This window comes from Capra hircus, chromosome 19 (genome assembly GCF_001704415.2).
Source record: "Capra hircus breed San Clemente chromosome 19, ASM170441v1, whole genome shotgun sequence".
NCBI lineage: Eukaryota > Metazoa > Chordata > Mammalia > Artiodactyla > Bovidae > Capra > Capra hircus.
In genome coordinates this window covers 27,060,624-27,075,857 of record NC_030826.1, presented here as the reverse complement: position 1 = coordinate 27,075,857, position 15,234 = coordinate 27,060,624, and the positions used below count along the sequence as shown (strand labels likewise).

At 48.0% G+C, this 15,234-nt stretch overlaps 1 protein-coding gene across 3 annotated transcripts; it reads left to right on the top strand.

Annotated features, from left to right (window-relative positions):
* Window positions 590-14,313, top strand: FXR2 (FMR1 autosomal homolog 2). 3 transcript variants are annotated; one of them, XM_018064590.1, is made up of 17 exons: window positions 590-1,142; window positions 6,785-6,837; window positions 7,181-7,274; window positions 7,663-7,734; window positions 7,849-7,997; window positions 8,248-8,341; window positions 8,807-8,923; window positions 10,232-10,402; window positions 10,667-10,745; window positions 11,060-11,169; window positions 11,395-11,481; window positions 11,766-11,988; window positions 12,196-12,393; window positions 12,484-12,684; window positions 12,780-12,875; window positions 13,019-13,119; window positions 14,205-14,313. In XM_018064590.1, the coding sequence occupies exons 1-17, from the start codon at window positions 1,062-1,064 to the stop codon at window positions 14,208-14,210; spliced, it is 1,932 nt and encodes a 643-aa protein (XP_017920079.1). In that variant the 5' UTR covers window positions 590-1,061; the 3' UTR covers window positions 14,211-14,313. The 3 variants fall into 3 exon arrangements, with proteins under 3 accessions (XP_017920079.1, XP_017920078.1, XP_017920077.1); XM_018064589.1 differs by lacking the exon at window positions 14,205-14,313 and adding an exon at window positions 13,450-14,151 and having other exon boundaries at window positions 12,220-12,393; XM_018064588.1 differs by lacking the exon at window positions 14,205-14,313 and adding an exon at window positions 13,450-14,151 and having other exon boundaries at window positions 592-1,142.

Genomic DNA, 15,234 nt, shown 5'->3' with positions numbered 1-15,234 from the left:
GCATTTAGATAATAATCTTGTGCCAAATTGCATTTGCCTTTCGGTAGTGTCTTGAAATCTTTCTTTAACCTTTCATCATATGCAGGATCAGAATCTTCTCAAGGCAAGAAGGTGACTCCTAATTTAAATCTTAACGCACAGAAACAGAAACACTCAAAAGAGTCCATACCGGCATGTGGACTGTAAGGCCCAGAGCACGCGCACTAGGCCCATTTTTGCTTTTCGACTCCTCCTTCCCGCCCCCTTCCCCCACCTCCCACCCCGGAGCGTGCGCACCAAAAAGACAAAGGTGGAGAAAGTGACCAAGCAATCATTCTGGCGCATGCCCGTCCCTAACTTCTCCAAGCCTGGTGGAGCGCACAGCGGTGAAGTGGGTGTGGTCTGACCAAGGAGCATCAGAAGCCCAATCCGATTGAGTGAGCTCGGCCCCTCCCTCCCCATGATTGGTTAGCTCTCTGTGTTGTGGGGCGGGGAAAGGAAGAGACTGGGCGGTGGAATGGTGGGGTGGCGAAGAAAGAGAGTCAGTTTGGTTCTGCGCAAGCGTAAATCAGCGACCAGGAGGGGGCGTGAGAGAGGAAAGAGGAGTGTGGAAGCCCTGATGCGCTGGCCAGCGAGAGCTGGGTCGCCAGCCTTGACGCGTGCGCCGTGGCCCTCGGGGCCCGCGCGCGGCGGGCGGGTGCCCGGTGCGTCTGCGCAGTAGGTGGCGGCGGCGGCAGAGGGAGGAGGAGGCCGTGTAGAGGCAGCGGCAGCAGTGGGTCCCGGGACTGAGGCTGCAGCGGGGGCGGCGGCGGGCGGAAGCTGAGGTGACGAAGGCAGCGGCGGCGGCGGCCGTTTTCCTCACGGTGGCGGAGACCAAGGCGGCGGCGGCGGACGGGGAGCGGCCCGGCCCCGGCCCCCTGCTCGTTGGCTGTGGCAGGGCCGCCGTGGGGCCGGCCCGGCTCCCGCCCCCCGCGGCTCCCCCTCCAGCTCCTCCTCCAGGGAGACGCCGGGGACCTGGCCCGGCCCGTACTCAGAGCGCTGCTGCAGCCGCCGCCGGGGGAGTCGGAGGCGGTGGCGGCGCCATGGGCGGCCTGGCTTCGGGGGGGGATGTGGAGCCGGGACTGCCCGTCGAGGTGCGCGGCTCCAACGGGGCCTTCTACAAGGTGAGGCGGCGCGCCGGCCAGGGACGCGGTCTTCAGCCCCCTCCCTCCAGCCAGAACGGGGAAGAGTGGGGTGGGATCGAGGTTCTGGAGCTAGCCCTGACCCTTAGAACCTTGGACCCACGATCCCACCCGCGGCCCTCCTTGGGGGAGACCTCTGGAAGTTAACCCCTTATTTTTGGCCCCTCTGTTACACCTGCTTTTACCCGCATCTCTGGGAATGAACATCAGGGCATTATTGTGCTTGGATCAGCGCCCCCGCAGCCCCCAGGAGAGACCCCATTTACCCTAGCGTCTTATTGACTTTTCCTGTCTCCTAATAGAAGGCATACCTTGGATCTTAATCACCTCTTCCCCACAGTCCAAGCACATGGAGAATTCTCTTTATTCTCCCCTATTACCCCCTTGGGAAGGCCGTCCCATATTAGATCCTTTCATCTTCCTCGGAGAGGCCTCTGCCTGCTGGCTCTGAAAGACTCACTCCACTTTCATCTTATATTTCTGTTCCCACACCAAGGAGAAACGGTCAGAAGCTGTTTATGACATTTAGTATCTTTGACCTCAGGAACTCTGGGCTGTATCAGTCTAGTTGCCTCCTAGCCATAAGGTGGCATCTTTTCACAAGTCTCTCTCACCCCACCCCTATATTTCCAAGACTAGTTGGTCTGCTCTTCTACTGGAGGATGGTTTTGTATTTGTCATCTCACGTTGACCTCATACATTTAGATCATTCATACAGTTTCTTCATTTTGAGGAGTGTGAGCTTCATACTCCTACTCTCTATCTAAAATGAGATCTCATGAGGATTACTTCTGTTTATCTTTTTCTTAAGGATTTCCACTTCTAGAAGACTTTTGGTCAACCTGCCCAATTTGGAAACCCAATAGTCTATTTATTTTTTTTTTTTAAAGGAGAAGAGGACTGTCTTTACATTTTTAATATTTATTTATTTGGCTGTGCAGCATTCAGGATCTTAGTTTCTGAACCAGGAATCAAACCCATGCCCCCTGCATTGGGAATGCAGTCTTACCCACTGGACTGCCAGGGAAGTCCCCTGAATCTATTTTTTAGGACACTTTTTTCCCCGTTTATTTATATTAAGCTAGAGGGAGACCCCTCTTGCCTCTCAGGAATTTTTCTTTTGCCACTGTTGTTATGTTGTTAGTTTGAACCGCTTTGTGCTTTATGCCTGGGATTGTCTCAGAGACTTTCCTGCTTCCTGACTTGTTCTCTCATTTTGCCCTCATCCATTATTTGTGAGGACAAGAGCCTCCTTTCCTCCACTTCCCCTCAAGCCTTTCCTCCCGTAGTGGACCTCTCCACCTTCGCATCTTGGAAATGACTTTCCTTCCCTGTGAAGTCATATCTTGCTATAACTGGAAAGGGTCTCATATTAGCCCTTGGAGTAGGTTTCTGCCCCAGCTTCAATTGATAAGTTCATGGTCATTTTTGACCCACTCTAAATGCCTATTCATTCCTGCCTGACTTCCCCTCACCAGATTTCTTTATATTCTTCATTGCCTATGCGTACCCACATCTGTCTTAATTTCTCAATTTAAGTCTGTGGCTTTTTATCCTAGTATTTCTGCATAATCCCCCAAAACTACCTATTCCGTGACCCAGCTAACATGGAAGAAGGAGGCTCCCAATTTACCTCTTCTTTCATTCTTTTTCTACATACTTTCCTAACTCATGGGACTTTTTTCTCTAGCATGCCTCCATACCATTTGTTTTCTTTGGCAAAGTCTCTTAATTCCTTTCTGATTCTGATAGAGTACATTTGTCTCTTATATCCTTTCCCCTCAAGCTTGCTTACCTTTGTTGAAATACCCTTTCTCATAAGATTTTAACCTAATTTTCCGCAATATCCTGTCCTTCATCAGGGTCCTTCCCAGCCCCAAGAAAGTGCTTCTTAAATTGAATCTGAGATCAAGATATAATGTTTGCTTTTGTTCCAGGAAGCATGGGAAAGATCAGTATCCAGTTTGAATTAACCGTGTGAGACTGCTGGGAAGGGGCATGTTTCCCTTTCCACATATAAGTGTCAAGTAGAAAGTCTGTCTCTGAATCTTTCTCTTTTCTCCTGTGGGCTATATGGCAGTGATAGACTTGATTCAGTGAATCAAAGATTGGATGCTTTGAATCAGAGAATAGAATTTGGAGTTCAACTAAAAGCCAGGTAATATGGAGTTTGTATTTTGGCCACTTTAGCATTTTCTGCTCCTTGTCTCATTTGAACAACAAAACATCCTTAAATTCAGTAATCTTTCTTAACTTTCAGTGCCATATACTTACTGAATCTGACCTTGCTGCTGATTTAATATTCATGACTCAGCAGACTTCAGTGTGGTTCAAGGAGTGTTTACATTGCTTCTAGAACTATAAATCTGGGGAGGTTCCTTGCATCTCTCTCAGAATTGGGTCCTGTTGTTTTTTTTCTTCTTACAAGCTAGAACTGAAAATACCAGAAGTTATCTTGTAGCTATCCCATCAACTCTTCCTTTTCTGTCAGAACTTAATGCACATATTTCCTTAAGGTGTACTCTCCCAAGTGAAATATCTGTTCATCTTCCCGGGCATGGCCATCCAACTTTCTAGACCTTACCTGGATATCCCAATACCTACTCCTTTGTTAAGGATATAGCATCCACCTATAAGCCAAAGCCCATTTGCCATGACTGTTGAATTGAATTGAGTCATCCTTTGGATCTAGGTAGCCTTCTAGAGATTCACTTAACTGCTCTTGCCCTCCCTTGCTTATCTTCTCAGTGAGCATGGATTGAGCAGAACCAGGAACTCACTTTCTACCACTGGTATCTATGAAGGAAAAAACTGGGATAATGTGAGTGGAATTAAGGAGCAGAGAGTGAATTGGAATATGAAATTGAGGAGAAAGCTTGTTTTGGAGAATCTTTGACAAAAAAAGACCTTAGAAGTGTAAGAATGAGTGATGTTTTGTTGAACTGCTGAGTAATGTGAGGGAAAGGTGCATTTTTTGTGAATGATTATATCTAGGAGTGGGGAATCTCTTCACAAAAAAGGCAGGCAAGTGACTCTCTTCTATCTTTTCCACAGTGTTTTATCTCATCCCAGAAATGTTTTGAAAATAGCCAACTTTCTCTTCATTAACTGTTTCTAAAGCTTAGAGATAGACATTTTGGATAAAGTCAGCTGCAGAGGCTAGATGAAATTTTTAGAGAAATCCAGACAGACCCTTATAAAGGAAGAAAAGAGAGCGAAGAGATATAATAGTCATTGTGGGAGGAGGGGAGGAGGACACTTAAAAGGAGCTAAGGAAAAAAGAAGTGGAGGGAAGGAGTTAAAGGGAAGAACCCAAAAGAGAAGAGGAACTTGGGCAAACAGTGAAAAGTAAAAGTGCCTCAGTTGTGAGTGGAGAAGAGGAGGAGTGAGCACTGATGGAGCTGAATGAAGAGTGGGAAAAACGTTTCCAAGGAAGGGAATGGCATAGGAAGCTAAAGCATGGGTATATAAGGCTAGGCAGGACCAGGAGTCCTGGGCAGTAGTAAGACTCCATAATGAGATCCTTTCTCAAAAGAAGAGGAAGATGGCTCATATCAAGAGGGAAATTTTATGTTTAGATTTAAGGAAAGAATAGTGAATTAAGTGTTTATGATTGACCAGTTCTCCCTGAGGTGGGAATGACCCAAGTGTGCATTTTTGGTATTTTCTCTCCTAAGCTCATATTTTGTTCCTATCTGCAAACCTTAGGAATAGTATAAGAACTATTTTGCTTTTTGAAACCCCTAATTTTTTTTAAAGCTTTAATGAGGCATAATTGACATACAATGAAGCATACAGATTTAAACCATACAATTTAAGTTTTGACATACATATAAAATGAACCATCACCACAATTTCTGTCATTCCCAAAAGTCTTCCACTAATGCTTTTTGTCATTATACATTAGTTTGAATTTTCTGATTTTTGACAGACATGAAAAGGCAGTTACTGGAAAAAGTACAGTCTTTTAACAAATGGTGTTTAAAGAACTGCACATCCATAGGTTAAAAATGAACTTTAATCGTATCTGACACCATATTAAAAAATTTAACTCAAAATGTATCATAGACCTAAATGTAAAATAAAAACTGTAGAACTTCTAGACAAGGACATAGGAGGAAACTTCTGTGGTCTTGGATTAGGTGAAGATTTCTTAGATATGAAACCAAAAGAGCAAATTGATAAATTGGACTTTATCAAAATTAGCAATCCCTAATTTTGAGTATTTGAAAAATAGAAAAGGTAGGAAAACTGGGAGCATAGGATTGAACTCTTAGCTCTGGCTTTCTCGGTGAAGACAGAGAAGATAGAAGTAGGGAAGTCCTTGGCGCCCCAGTGGTTCAGGCTAAGTGCTTTCACTGCCTTGGCCAAAAAAAAAGAAAATAGGTAGGCCAGCTATTCAATCATTCCTGTTGCTGTTCCTTGTCAAGGTCTCAAGTTTGGGGTCTTCTACAGATTTTATTACCCTTTTCAAATTCTTAGCAGTGTCATAGTCTAGCGTTAAAAAATCTTACATCTTTATTTATTTGCCCATACCACGTGACTTGCAGGATTGTAGTTCCCTACCAGGGATTGAACCCTGGTCCACAGCTGTGAAAGTCCTAACCACTGGACCACTAGGGAATTCCCTCACGTCTTTTAAATCCTAATTTTTCTTTCTGTAGGTTGTTTTTGGATTTTGAACTTGTCCAGTGTTCTGATTATTTTCGTATGGCCCAGGCATCAGAGCAGCAAGTTGCTCAGGTCTCTTGCTGTGTTAGGATTTAGACCCTTTCTTGGCAGATCCTGATGTCCTCTAGGTGTTCCAGGACAGCCTCACACTGTCTCATGGGATATTCTTAGCCTTGCTGAATGTTGTTGGTATTTTAATTGAACTCTGGCAAGCCGCTCAGTACAGCAGGAGGCAGACAGATAGGGAGGCCCCTATGGGAGCCATAGGAGACCACTAGTTTCCAGGCTGTTCTGATACAGGTGATGTTTTTCCCTTCTACTTAATTTCTGTCTCGTCTTATTTCTGGATTTTGTAACATCTCTGTCCATGCCAGTATTATTTCTTTTCTTGCTACCTCACCATTTGTATTATTTCCCCAGTGCAGCTTTCCCTAGCCTGGTTTTTAGATTGCTTGTGTTCCCATCTAAAACTAGTTTTACAAAAGGAAAAAAAAAAGGCGGTGGGGGGGTGGGGTGGGGGTTTCCTTGTGGCTTAGTGGTTAGGATTTGGGCTTTCACTGCCATGGCCTTGGATTCAATCCTTGATCTGGGAACTGTTTCACCAGCCGTGTGGTGTGGCCAGAAAAAGAAACCTTAGTTTTGTTGTTTAGTTGCTGAGTCGGGTCTGACTGTTTGCAATCCCATGGAGTGTATGTAGCCCCCCAGGCTCTGTCCATGGCATTTTCCAAGCAAGAATATTGGAGTAGGTTGCCATTTCCTCCTCGGGATCTTTCCCACCCAGGGATTGAACCCACATCTCCTGCTTGGCAGGCGGATTCTCTACCACTGAGCCACCGGAGAAGCCCAACCTCTAGTATAAGATGCTGCAAAGGTGCCTGTTCCTCTAATGGCTGAGGTGGTGGTTAATTGTCTTTTTTTTTTTTCTTTTCACTTGGTTCTAAAATCCATTCTAGGGCTTTGTGAAGGATGTCCACGAAGACTCTGTCACCATCTTCTTTGAAAACAAGTAAGACCTTGGGAATAGAGAATCCAGCATACTAGGTCCTAGAAGGAGAGTGGAGAAGGGGCGACTGAGTCCCATGAGGCATGTAATAGGTGGGCAAGAGCCAGGGGTTTGGGTGGGTGACTTGTATGGATCCTAGGAGAGGAAATGGTGCTGGTGGGGGCATTTGACTCAGTATTTAGGTTCTAACAAGAGATGGAAGACACTGGTATGGAGCAGAGCCTGGAATTTAGCTTCTAATCACCAGAGAAGGTGGAAAATGTCCAGTGGAGGAAGTTACCTTTTTCTGAAGAAACAGGCAACCACACTAGCCTGAATAGCTATTGTATCACTGTTTCCCTTGCAGCTGGCAGAGTGAGAGACAGATTCCTTTTGGGGATGTCCGGCTACCACCTCCAGCTGACTATAACAAGGAGATCACAGAAGGGGATGAAGTGGAGGTAAGGGCCTGAAGTCCACCTTTTCTAAACATCACTTTTCCCAGGATTCTGCATCTCCCTTACCCTGATACAGGTATCATAGGCTCCTTACTGCTTGTTGCACTCTCCTTCCTCCATCCAGCTAGGCAGTCTGTGGAGGAGTGAAGTGTCCATCACCATTGTGATGAATCAAGCCTTTAGGGAGCTTCCTAGTTTCAGGGGATCCACTTTTCTTCCATTTACGATAACAGCATCTGAACTCCAGCATCCTCTGATTTTAACTAGCAGCTCCTTCCTCTAGTTTCCTTTATCTTGGTCTAGGATGCCTCTTAAGTGTCTTAATGCTCATTCTATTCTTGATGTTTTTAGATGGGCCTCAAGATCTCTTTTATTTTCAACTTCTCTTCAGGTTTATTCTCGAGCCAATGAGCAAGAGCCTTGTGGCTGGTGGCTGGCCCGGGTGCGGATGATGAAGGGAGATGTGAGTGTGACTGAGTGTCAAGGTCTTTGGGGGAACTGCTAAAACATTTTTGTCAGAGGATGGTGGGAGACAGAAGCTCATGTTATCCACACCTTCTTTTTTTCCTTCTGCCAGTTCTATGTTATTGAATATGCTGCCTGCGATGCCACTTACAATGAGATTGTCACCCTGGAAAGGCTTCGGCCCGTTAATCCCAATCCCCTTGCAACCAAAGGCAGCTTCTTCAAGGTTACCATGGCTGTGCCTGAGGATCTGAGAGAGGCGTGAGTGTTTGGGATATTGGGTGTGGGGGACCCCCTTTATGGTCCTCATCTCTGCACGTGTTTGTCCCAGGCCCTGCTCCCAGTGTGTTTTGTGTTCCCTTGACCCTCTAGAGTCTTCTCTGCTCCCGGTTCTGTTTCCTCATCTCTGTTCTTTACCTGAAGTCCTTGTTTTTCTCAGTCCCTCTCTCCCGTGAATGTTCAGCTGTACTCTACACTCTGCCCTCTGAGCACCGTTCTCTTTTCTCTGCAGCTGTTCCAATGAAAACGTCCATAAAGAGTTTAAGAAAGCGTTGGGAGCAAACTGCATCTTTCTCAATATCACAAATAGTGAGCTCTTCATCCTGGTGAGTTTATTTTGCCTGAACTTCACCTAAGCCCTTCTCCCCTTTTAACTCTTTTGCAAGAAGGGAAGAGCTAAAGTGTGCTTATATTTATTTGTCAGAAAGGACTTTATTCCTCCTGAATCCTGTGGACCCAGGTTAGCCCTACTATTCCTTAGTCTTTCTCATGTATGCCTTAATTTTTTTTCAACCTGACCATCATATTGCAGTATGGGTCAAGGACCCTTCTTGCATATTTGGACTCTCAGAAACAGTATGAATCTCACTTGTGCTTGCCACGTAAGATCAGTATCCATAGGCATCCAGATAGTAGGCCCTTGTGAGACCAACAGTGATTTTCTCTTCCTCAACTTTGTTTCTTAAACTCCTGCCCTTTTCCAGAGACTCAGGTGTCCTGATTTCCCAGTTCCTGACTCTCCTCTAAAACATAGGCAGTTTTTAGTGACTTTTCTGTTGGTTTCTTTCCAGTCAACCACGGAAGCCCCTGTGAAGCGAGCATCCCTGCTGGGTGATATGCATTTTCGAAGCCTGCGCACCAAACTGCTGCTCATGTCGCGCAATGAAGAAGCTACCAAGCACCTCGAGGTAAGTTTGGGCTCCACTTTTTACTGCTGAATGGTCTTGTTGTCTTCCCTCCCACCTCATCCTCCACTCATACTCTTATGTTTACAGAACAGAGGTTAAGGTCTTTCTGGGCCATTAAACCTGGGTCTGCTATTTCATCTCAGACTTCTCTGGATGGCAGAGCTCCATCATGTTTTTAGTGTGAAGCTTTTTTTTTTTAAAGCTACGGGACCATGTGACCAAGTGAAATTTTACTTGAAAGCACAATGCATAAGACAGATGAATCAGAACAAGTCTGTCTAAAAGTAGAAGAAGGTGTGGGTCTTACCTCCACTGGGTGCCCCCAAATTACCTCTGAGAACCAAACCACTTTGTGAGAGCCATTTGTACACTGGAAAAGATCCCTAGTCTTGGAATCAATCCTGTCTTGCTTTGTCAAATAATTGACCTTTGGCAAATAATTTGATTCCAGTGAGTTTTCTCTTCCTTATCTGTGACAATGAGGAAGTTGAAAGAGAGTGTTTATACAAGGTCTTTTTGAATCCTGACATCTTATGATGGTCAGATTCCCTGAGGAATTATACTGTCCTAAATGAGGTGCACACGTTTATGTGTTATGTCAACATCCATTTCCTTTTAATCAAGTGAACTGATCTTTATGGGAGCCTGTGCCAATGGTAACCTGTATTTCTCCAGGGATGCTCCTCAGGGTGCTGCCAGAGCCTTTCCCTTTGCCTACCTTTGTACTCAGGCCTCCCTCTGAGGGCTGGTTGAGAAATGAAGTGGTAGCATGGTGTGTCATAGCCTTTTTTTATGCTTTTCTTAACCTCTTGCTTTCTCCTCAACTTTTGGGTTTTATTTTGGGAGTTTGTATTGGTTTGGATAAGGTAAATATTCCTTACACTTGCATCTACCATGTGAAAAGTCCTTTCTAAACACCAGTCATATTTAATCTTGTTAGTCTGGGAATGGGGCAGGTCAGGGGTAATCGTTTAGTGGGGAACAGCAGAGGCATAGAGAGTATGTTTTGTTTGGGATTATACAATCAGATGGTGTTAGAGCCAAATCCAGAACTTTGATGGCTCCTAGCCCAAACCCTGCTATCATTACCTCCCCTGCCCACCAAGCCATTGGTACTGAGAAGGTAAGAATGGAATGAAGCATTCCTAAATTCTCCACACAGGTCCTGGTGGTCAGTGGACTTCCAGATAGTTCTGGCTTTCTTTCACAGTCTTTTCTTATTGAAGTTATGCAAAGTGTCAGATTCCCGGGACAGGTGTCTGAGATTTCACCATGATTCCTATAAGTCAGTGTCTTTTTTTCTTTCAGACAAGCAAGCAGCTGGCGGCAGCTTTCCAAGAGGAGTTCACAGTGCGAGAGGACCTGATGGGACTAGCAATTGGGACTCATGGTGCCAACATCCAGCAGGCCCGAAAAGTACCTGGGGTGACTGCCATTGAATTGGGTGAAGAGACCTGCACTTTCCGCATCTATGGGGAGGTCAGCAAAAGATATCTGTCATCTAGGTCCCTTCGGGGATACAGAAGAGTGTGTGAAATAGAAAGGAAGCCTGTCCTGTTCACCTCTCTCCCCTTTTTTTAAATAATGTGCATACCTTTTTTTTCCTTTAACTGGTGTATAGTTGCTTCCTCCCTCCCAGACTGTGGTGGCAGCACATTTTCCCAAAGACAGAGAGTGGCAGGAAGATCACTGTTTGAGATCCAGGTCGTCTGTTTTATTAATAACTCCCCATTCTTCTCTTAGACTCCTGAAGCATGCCGACAGGCCCGGAGCTATCTTGAGTTTTCTGAGGACTCTGTGCAAGTGCCCAGAAATTTGGTTGGTGAGTTAGGGTTGTGTATGTATACAAGAGAACATGTTGGGGGCCAGATGTGAGATGCTCTAAAGTGATTCTGGCTTCGCACCTCCCAGTGCACTTTGCTTCACGAGGACAGACCAAACAGTCTGTAATTGGAGTGACAAAAATGGGAGAACTAACTCCTAGCGATTGTGGTGTGAAAACACACTAGAAGCCTAGAAGCGGGAGATTCATTAAACAGAATTCTTGCATAGAAGCTGGAAAACTGTCTGGTTTTGCTCTTTTTTCTTTCCTTTAAAAAAAAAAAAAAAAGCCTGACTCCTCTTTTACCTATTCAGGCAAAGTGATTGGAAAGAACGGGAAAGTGATCCAAGAGATTGTGGATAAATCCGGTGTGGTGAGGGTTCGAGTTGAAGGTGATAATGACAAGAAGAACCCCAGGGAAGAGGTATGGGGCAACTACACCTAGAGATTGGTTTCCAGAGTAGATATGATTGTTCTCCAAGCCATTCTTTTGAGGGCTGGGATTCCTAGGGGATAGGGCATGGGAACTTTGGTTTTTCCTAGTAGATGGCGAGCCCAGAAAGATCCCTTTTGGGTAGGCTTCTTAGACAAGGTGGACTTAATACTTGATTTGAGTCTGTTTCTAATCTATGTGTCCTTTGCTCTCCAGGGCATGGTTCCTTTCATATTTGTTGGCACCCGAGAAAACATCAGCAATGCTCAGGCTCTGCTGGAATATCACCTCTCCTACCTGCAGGTACCTGAGCCCGGAGCCTGGGAGAGGAAAGACCCACGTGTACAGGGGACTGAGGAGCATGCTGGATGGAGTTAAAATGGTGGTTTCCAGTTTGTGTCTCTGAGTAGAATAGAAACTGTTAGGTGGAAAATTGGGGCTGTGGAGTTGGAACCCATCATTTTCCCTGTTTTAAGCCTTGTGTTCCTGAGAGTTCAGGTCCCTAGGGACAGTTGGGGCAGAGAAGCGTGAAGAGAGACTATTGATCTTACACCTACTTCTCCTTCCTTGTTTTTCTACCCAACCAGGAGGTGGAGCAGCTCCGCTTGGAGAGGCTGCAGATTGATGAGCAGCTTCGGCAGATTGGGCTGGGCTTTCGGCCTCCTGGAAGTGGGCGGGGCAGCGGCAGCAGTGACAAGGCTGGATATACCACTGATGAGAGCTCCTCCTCTTCCCTTCATACCACACGAACCTATGGGGGCAGCTATGGGGGCCGGGGCCGGGGCCGGAGGACAGGCGGTCCTGCCTATGGTGAGATATCTATGGGAGTGGGGGGTAAGCAGTGGTGGGGTGTGGGAGGCAGAGGTCTGGGTGGAAGCTTGAGGAAAGGGTGATTGAGAAGATGAAGTGATTGGCTGAGGGACTAAGGAGTGAGAGGGAGAATTTTCCAGCTTGGGGGTGGGGATGGATCCTGGGATAGGGTGAGGGACCCTGTTTGAACGCCACTGTGTTCTTCAGGCCCCAACTCAGACCTATCCACAGCTTCTGAGACGGAGTCAGAGAAGAGGGAGGAGCCCACCCGAGCTGGGCCTGGCGACCGGGATCCCCCTACCCGGGGGGAAGAAAGCCGGAGGCGTCCGATAGGAGGCCGGGGTAGGGGACCCCCACCTGCCCCCCGGCCCACCTCAAGATACAACTCTTCATCGATTAGCTCAGGTACCAGAAGCAGACAGCTGGGCTCATGAATGTGGGCCAAAAAGAAAGATGGTGGACACCTGACTCCCAACTCCTTCTTCCTCCAACCAGTGCTGAAGGACCCAGACAGTAATCCTTACAGCCTACTGGACACATCCGAACCAGAACCCCCCGTTGATTCAGAGCCGGGGGAACCCCCGCCAGCAAGCGCCAGACGCCGCCGCTCCCGCCGCCGCCGCACCGACGAGGACAGGACTGTCATGGATGGAGGCCTGGAATCCGACGGGCCTGGCATGACGGAGAATGGCCTGGGTAAGGGGTGTGTGAGGGTGTGAAAGATTGCAGCTGGGCAAGAATTGAAGGGGTGGGTGATTGATGCACAGTTCTCATTTTCCCATGCCCCACAGAAGATGAGTCAAGACCCCAGCGTCGTAATCGGAGCCGGCGCCGCCGTAACCGTGGTAACCGGACTGATGGTTCTATCAGTGGAGACCGTCAGCCAGGTGAGCTAACACTGGATTCCAGCAGACTGCCTCAGAGAACAGGATGCCTCCTATCCTGTGGAAACTAGGGGTTGGGGTCCAGTGGGTGTCTAGGGGCTGGATACCTGGGTTCCTTCTGAAACTTGATCCTCTGTCTTCCCCAGTGACTGTGGCTGACTATATCTCCCGAGCAAAGTCTCAGAGCCGCCAGCGGCCACCCCTGGATCGCACTAAACCTTCAGAGGATTCTCTTTCAGGGCAGAAGGTAGGCAAGGAAGACATAGTTTACCCCACTACCTTTTGTGTTGCTCTGGAGTAGGGGGCACATGAAAACTCGCTAAGAAATCGCTTGTGAAATGGCAGGGAAGGCATGCAGCTGGAGTTTAGCCTGCATGTAGAATAGTGAAAAGTTTGTATAGAAGAGAAAGGGCCATTTGGTTCATATTTTCTGGATCCCAGTAAAAGTGACTACTGGCGACCAACCACTGGGTCCCAGCAGATGCCTGGAGCTCTTAGGTGGTAGGGAATGGCATTACCTGAATTTCTACTGACCTCCTTGCCTTCCTCTCCATTTTCTTTCCCACTCTCCCTTCAGGGTGACTCTGTCAGCAAGCTTCCTAAGGGCCCCTCAGAGAATGGGGAGCTCTCCGCCCCCTTGGAGTTGGGTAGTTTGGTGAATGGGGTTTCATAAACCCTCCAGCCCGCATCCCTCCCTTCTCCATCTCGCTTGCTGCCCAACACCAATGGCCCTCACAGGCCCGACTGACCTGCGCTGGAGCTGCTCTTATCTAGGGGGGAGGGGGGTGGCACAGCAGCTTGGGTCCCCCCCAGCCTCCAGGAGCTAGTGGAGGGGTGTGTAACAGGGTCCTACCCCCTCCCTCTTGTCCACCCTACCCCCAGGGTGAGGGGAGTCACTCTCCTTCCCCATCAGACTGGATGTGCCTTTATCCTCTAATGCCCCAATCTCTCTCTGAACACCCCCATTCTCCGCCTGTTGGTGCGGGGTGCTCCTTGACCCACCCAGATTTGACAGTTCAGGGGGGCTCCCCTGCTATCCCTCCTCCCATCCTGTACCCCCCATTTCTGGGGCCTCATCACTGTGGAAGACGGGGATAGTAAGGGTATAAGTGGGTGGGAGGCATGGGGAAGGTTTTGGAGTAGAACCAGGGGTGTGTATGAAGGGGGGTGACAAGGTCCCCCAGGGGAGGGGGGGACCAACCTTGTCTGGTGGATGAGAAGGCGTATTTATTTTTCACTGTACAGTATTTAAAAAGAGAATAAAAAAAATCCAAATGGCTCTCTGGTTCCTGTACCTTCCTTGTGCCCAGTTTGGTCCATCTGTTTCTATAGGAGTGACCTGCCCTGGCCCTTGTTTCCTGTATCACCACAACTGGCTTCTCTAGCATTCCAGAGATGGTCTACGTCTAGGAATTTCTGACATTCCTGAATTCCCCAGGCCCAGGTACCCTCCTGGTCTAGAGAAAAGCAGCCGGTGCCTTGCTGCTTCTCCCCTCCCCCAGGTTTGCTGGTAGAGGGAGCTAGGCCACTCCTATACCCTGAGTCACAGCAGGCTAGGTAGGGCTGCTCAGAGCTGGAGCTGTTCCTGCTAAGAGCTGAGAGCCAAGGCAGGCTGCTTAATCCGATTACCTGAGGCCTGGGGCTTGGGCTGGGCCTTGGGGAGCATGGGGAGCAGGGTTCCCTCAAGACAGCCCCTGGAACCTAGGTGTCGAGCCCTCATTCCTGCTGGTACTCTGCTCTGGATCCAGGCTTCCTCTCCAGCATCCCTATCACTGATCTCTCAGCCTTGGTTCTTCTGGGCTTCCTTGTGCCCTGCCTCCCAACTCAGGTTTAGAGATAAAACATGTGGAGAATCCTAGGTTTGGGGGCTATAGTGGTGAGAGTTTAAATTTTCTCACCTGGCAAGGGGTTGTATCACCACCCAAGCACCTGCTGGGATGACTCAGGAAACAAAAATGGCCTGCCTGCCTGCCTCCTGACTGCCTGACTTTTCTGCCCCCGGGCTGGTCAGGGGCTTGAGCAGTTGTAGGCACCAGAAAAAGGTTTGGGTTAGTGGGTTGGGTGTTACCACCTTCTTCCCAGCACAACTCTGACCCTGAGGGCTCTTGATCCCCCTCTACTTGATCGCTTTGTGCAAAGATATTGACTTTAAATCGCTGTGCTTAAGAAGGGAGGGGTAGATGTTCAGGCTATTGGGGCTGGAAGGCCCGACTTATGGGTCTTGGGTGGAGAGGGGGTGTGGTCCCCTGGGGGGAGTGTTGGGGGCTGGGAAGAATGGGACACCTGGGTTGGCCTAAGGGAGGGGGATGTTGGCGCCCTTAAGGAGGCGCGGTCGGTTGGGAGGGAGTGGGGTGGAGCCAGT

What these genes read in the sequence shown, in the direction of transcription:
- FXR2 (XM_018064588.1), top strand. Translation starts at nt 1,062, where the DNA reads ATGGGCGGCCTGGCTTCGGGGGGGGATGTGGAGCCGGGACTGCCCGTC. An exon ending in CCTGAGGATCTGAGAGAGGC is followed by an intron (nt 7,998 to 8,247) that starts GTGAGTGTTTGG and finishes TTTTCTCTGCAG; the next exon opens with CTGTTCCAATGAAAACGTCC. An exon ending in CTTTCCGCATCTATGGGGAG is followed by an intron (nt 10,403 to 10,666) that starts GTCAGCAAAAGA and finishes TTCTTCTCTTAG; the next exon opens with ACTCCTGAAGCATGCCGACA.